General features: G+C 48.4%; 1 protein-coding gene across 1 annotated transcript in view; it reads right to left on the minus strand.

Moving 5' to 3' along the window:
* CRYL1 (crystallin lambda 1) overlaps positions 1-4,755 on the minus strand; it is a 167,565-nt gene that overhangs the window by 117,185 nt on the left and 45,625 nt on the right. The window contains exon 3 of the mRNA XM_030886613.2: positions 1,086-1,212. Coding sequence (XP_030742473.2) covers positions 1,086-1,212 — 127 coding nt within the window. The remainder of the gene's footprint in view (positions 1-1,085; positions 1,213-4,755) is intronic.

Here is a 4,755-nt window from a genome sequence, read left to right on the forward strand (position 1 = left end):
TGACCTCCTCCCTGGGGGACAGACAACAGAAAAGTGGATGATGGGAGATGTCGGACAGGGCAAGATATGACAAAATAATAATTTATAAATTATCAAGGGTTCATGAGGGAGGGAAGAGCGGGGAGGGAGGGGAAAAGTGAGGAGTAGATGCCAGGGGCTTAAGTGGAGAGCAAATGTTTTGAGAATGATGAAGGCAATGAATGTACAAATGTGCTATCCACAATTGATGTATGTATGGATTGTGATAAGAGTTGCATGAGGCCCTAATAAAATGATTGAAAAAATAAATAAATAAATAAGAAACATTCAGGAACAATTAAAAAAAAACCTTCATGCAGCGGTTCTCATGTGGGTCGCGACCACTTTAGGGTCAAATGACCCTTTCACGGGGGTCACTCAATTTGTCATGGTAGCAAAATGACAGTGATGAAGTAGCCACAAACATAATTTTATGGTTGGGGGGGTCACCACCACATGAGGAACTGTATGAAAGGGTCACGGCATGAGGAAGGTTGAGAACCACTGCCTTAATAGAATACCAGCTTCATCTTTCTCCTGAGGAGCCGCTGGTGAGTTTGAACTGTAGCCCAGGGCTTACACCACAGCACCGGTGGGGCCAAAAGACCGCTGAGCTACAGCCACAGCCGGGGGGACACGGAGGGGCCTGTAGCTCTCCCTGAGGCCCACAGGGAAGTGTGCTTCGTCAGCCTCCCATCTCTCGGGAACGACTTCACCCAAAGTAACCGTGAGAACAACTGAACACAGAAATGACAGTGGTGACTTTCCTGTGGTTTCCCTACTCTCTTAGTTGCAAGAATAAGAATACAATCTCTTATTGTAAGGGCAGATTAAATAAATACCAAAAATTGTGTCCAATAAAGTCTAGTTTGTGGTTTTTTTTGCTCAAAACTCTAACACCTCTAAAACATAACATTACAATAGTTAGATGACTGTCTGATTGTGGGATGGCTCTCACAGGAAACATCACTGTGCCCACCCCACCACTGCCTTGTATCACCAGTTCTGCCCTAGGATGGGAGGCACTGGGTCAGTCCTGGCGGGCGGCCAGGACCTCGTCAACTCACCTGAATGTGCATGGCGCCCTCTACTGCCGTCTGCAAGTCAGGGCAGCCGCTGATGAGGGACAGCTGCTCCTGCGCCCCCAGAGAGCCTTTCAGGGCCCCCGACTGCTCCAGCAACTCCATCTCCTTCCTGGGAAAAGGCAGAGAGGGATGGCTGTAAGTCTTCACAGACAAATTCAAAATTCATGCCCCCACTGGTTTTCCCCATCGTCCTTCCTTCAGTTCCCGGAAGGAAAGCATGGTGCACAGACCAAGGTCGGGCTGTGAAAACCAACGCTCCAGATTACTCGTCCCTCTGGAGGAATCGCCTCCGAGCAGCTGCTGCCGGCGGCTTTGGCCCAGGACTCTCTCCCCTCTGGATTTGTGCTCCCAGATTTGACCTCTGAGAAGTTCTATAAGTCTGCCACATCAGGTGTGCATTTAAAACAAAGAACGTTTAATTATACATTGAATGAATACTTTTGGAGGCGGAAAAGGTTTAAGGGGCACCTACTTTGCCATATATAGGAGCCCTGGTGGTGAAGTGGTTAGGAGTTGAGAGGGTAACTATAATGTTAGCAGTTCAAAACCACCAAATGCTCCTGGGGAAAAAGACAAGGCTTCTGTCCCCCTCAGGAGTGAGTCTTGGAAACCCACAGGGTCACTCGGAGTCGGATTGACCCGATGGCAGTAAGTTCAGTTTGGGGTACTTCTCCATGGAAGGAGTCTTGATGGCATCGTGGGGTTCCCATTGGCCTTCTCACCAAGTTAGAAACCCACCCCTACCTTCTCGGGAGAAAGATGGGGTTCTCTGCTCCTGTAAAAAACGTACAGCCTTTGAAACCCACAGGAAGAGTCCTCTGTCTTTTGAGGTCACTATGAGATGGAATCGACTAGAAGGCCGTGAGAGAGAATTCACCAGGCTGCCAGAAACTGAACGATAGACCGCTTCTTTAAAGTCTAACACGACCCTGTCTTTTGACGTTTTCTGTTAGACCACGTTCAACTGGAGTCACTCTTCCTTCCTCTTTCTAAACCACATTGCCTCTCATTTAGGAAAAAAGAAAGGAAAAGTCTTCAAAAGATGGATTGGCCATCAGAGGATCATCTACACAAGGTTTGGCTTAAGTTCTGAAGACACAAGGGACTCAATCATGCTAGAGATTAGAGACCAAGGACCTTGCACCCATTTGCTCTTTGAGGCATGTTGTGAAGGGCTTAGTCCCGGCCCTTGTACTTAAAGACTACAGGCCAAGACGAGACCACTTTCCCTTTGAAGAGCCTCCACGGACCTACCAAACCCGCCAACTCCTCCCAGGGATTCATCACCAGTAGGCTTGCCATGTGGGCACTAGGGAAGCTGAATGCCATGGCTACAATGAGTGAGCCAAGATGGGACGTTGAACCCAAAGCAGGTCTCTCTCCCCAGGCTGCCCTGTGGTTTGCCTCGAGAGAACAGTCCAATTGCCAATCGCATCAGCTCATCCCTCTTCAGCAGTCGGAAATGGAAACCCTCAAAGTCAACCTGAGAGAGCAGGGGAAGCCACAGAAGTAGAGGCAAGTCAGTACCCGGTGGCTTCTTAAAAGGCAGGGCCGTAAACAACAACAAACCTTCTTCAGAAACAACTCCTTCCAGAACTGCCGAGAGCAGGGCTGTTGTCTGACTCTCGCAGGCTCTGCTGTGCCTGAACAGTGGCCGTGTTTCCGCAGCAGAGATGGAGCTGCAGAGGCGGCTTCCTGGATCTCTTGCTGCCAGAGCCTCACAACAGACCCCCACCGGCTGAGGTCATCTAAGAACTTCTCCCCTTATAACCTAAAATGGCCTCGCCCCTACTTTGTTGAAAAGACAGATGGGCTTGTTGGCAGCAAGAAATTATAGTACATCTTAATTACTCCATTTAGGGAGTGTGAGGAGACTTTTAGACCTTTGTGGGGGGAACTGATTACCTTTGAATTCCACTTTTCCACAAACATTTTGAAGCCCCTTCATAGGCAAGTCATATGAATTAGACCTACAACAAAAACAAATCCTAGGAGCTAGCAATATGACGAATTTACCTGCACTGCCTATGAACCTAACTAGGATTAAAATGCTCATGGTTCGTAAGAGCTACTAAAAAAAAACAAAAACTCTCGTTAAACGAGAAGATCCGTGGTGGTGTAGTGGTTCTACATTGGGCCGCGATCTGCAGGGTCAGCAGTTCAAAACTCACCCACCGCTTCATAGAGGATGGAGCTGTCTGCTGAACACACTGCTGACACTCTCGGAAACTCGCCGGGCGGTTCAATCCTGTCCTACAGGTTCACGGTGAGCTGGCATCAACTCACAGGCAGTGAGTTGGTATGTGATCAATTTAACATCGTGTCCCCATTCTTTTTCAATAACTAGTTTCAAGAACGAGTGCTATTCAAGAACTATATTTCCACAATTTATATTTTACAAAGTAGAAAGACTAAAACATCACTGTATTTCTACCACCCATAATTTATAGCCACCAAATTTGCTTCTTCCTTTTAATAAAAAATTAAACACGCACATACTTTTCGACACACATACACACATGCATACACACACTTTACAACCATCTATCTAAGAGTTTTTTGTTTTTTTAATCCCGAAGCTGGATGACATAATAATGAACCATTTCATCCTTTAGAGAATTATGCCTGCGTACCTAGTGTATCAAAAAGCACCTGCGTCAATCTTTAAGAGGCCACCTGTGTCACTTCAAAATGTAACATGCATCCAAAGCAAACATTTGGATTTTCTCCCCAAAATGCTACTAAGTCAGACTGGATAAAATCTACCAGAGGACAAGAGGCTGCCTTGTCCCTTTGATGAACCGCTGTTTTTTCTGACTGCTCCCGTCATCATCCTCCCTATGGGCCAGAGGAAGGAGACAGAAAGAGGACCGGGCGGGGCCACAAGCCATGGCCCCTTCTCGAGATAAAGAACCCACACACTCAACGCCGCCTCGAAGTCCTTGTCCTGGGCAGGACACAGAACAAGCAGACTCAAGGATTAACACAAGTTGACCTTGGAGATGGCTGGAGACCCCAGGCCCTGGCTGTGTTGGTCTTCCTCCAGGGAAACCAGGTGAAAAGCCTGAAGGACCTTCCAGGCATCTCCAGACAGATCCCTGGGCCCTGTCCAAGTTCAGCCAATGATCTATATGCAACAAAGCAAATCGAGCTGCCTGACAAAGCGTTGTCCCCATTAGCTTGTCATCTCGAGCCAGTTCTGACTCATAGCAGTCCAATAAGGCAGAGGAGAACTCCGCAGAGGGTTTCCAGGGCTGTGATGCTTGAGGGAGCAGCTTCAAAGAAACATCTCACTCCCACGGAGCGGCTGGTGGGTCCCAGCTGCCAGCCTGACAGGGGCGGTCAAGCATTTGTCCCGCGCGCGGACTCACTCCAGTCATTGTGATGACTTTCAAAGAACGGGCTCAAGCTTTGTAGAAGAATATGCCCAACACCTGGAGGAACTGTACCATCACCAGATTTCCAAAAAGCCTTGCACAAGGAAGCATTTTGCAGCTCTGCATGAATTAGACCGTTTGATGGAGCCGGTTAGTGATGAACAGGCGGGCGGAGCGGTTCCAGTTTGGTCTGCAGGGAGAAAGCCCCAGCCCCAGCCCCCAGCCCCCAGCCCCAGAGAGGGAGAGAGAGAGAGAGGTTTTCCCCTCTTAGGAAG

This window comes from Echinops telfairi, unplaced genomic scaffold (genome assembly GCF_000313985.2).
Source record: "Echinops telfairi isolate 266 unplaced genomic scaffold, ASM31398v2 ScPeMD7_2565;HRSCAF=3150, whole genome shotgun sequence".
Lineage (NCBI taxonomy): Eukaryota > Metazoa > Chordata > Mammalia > Afrosoricida > Tenrecidae > Echinops > Echinops telfairi.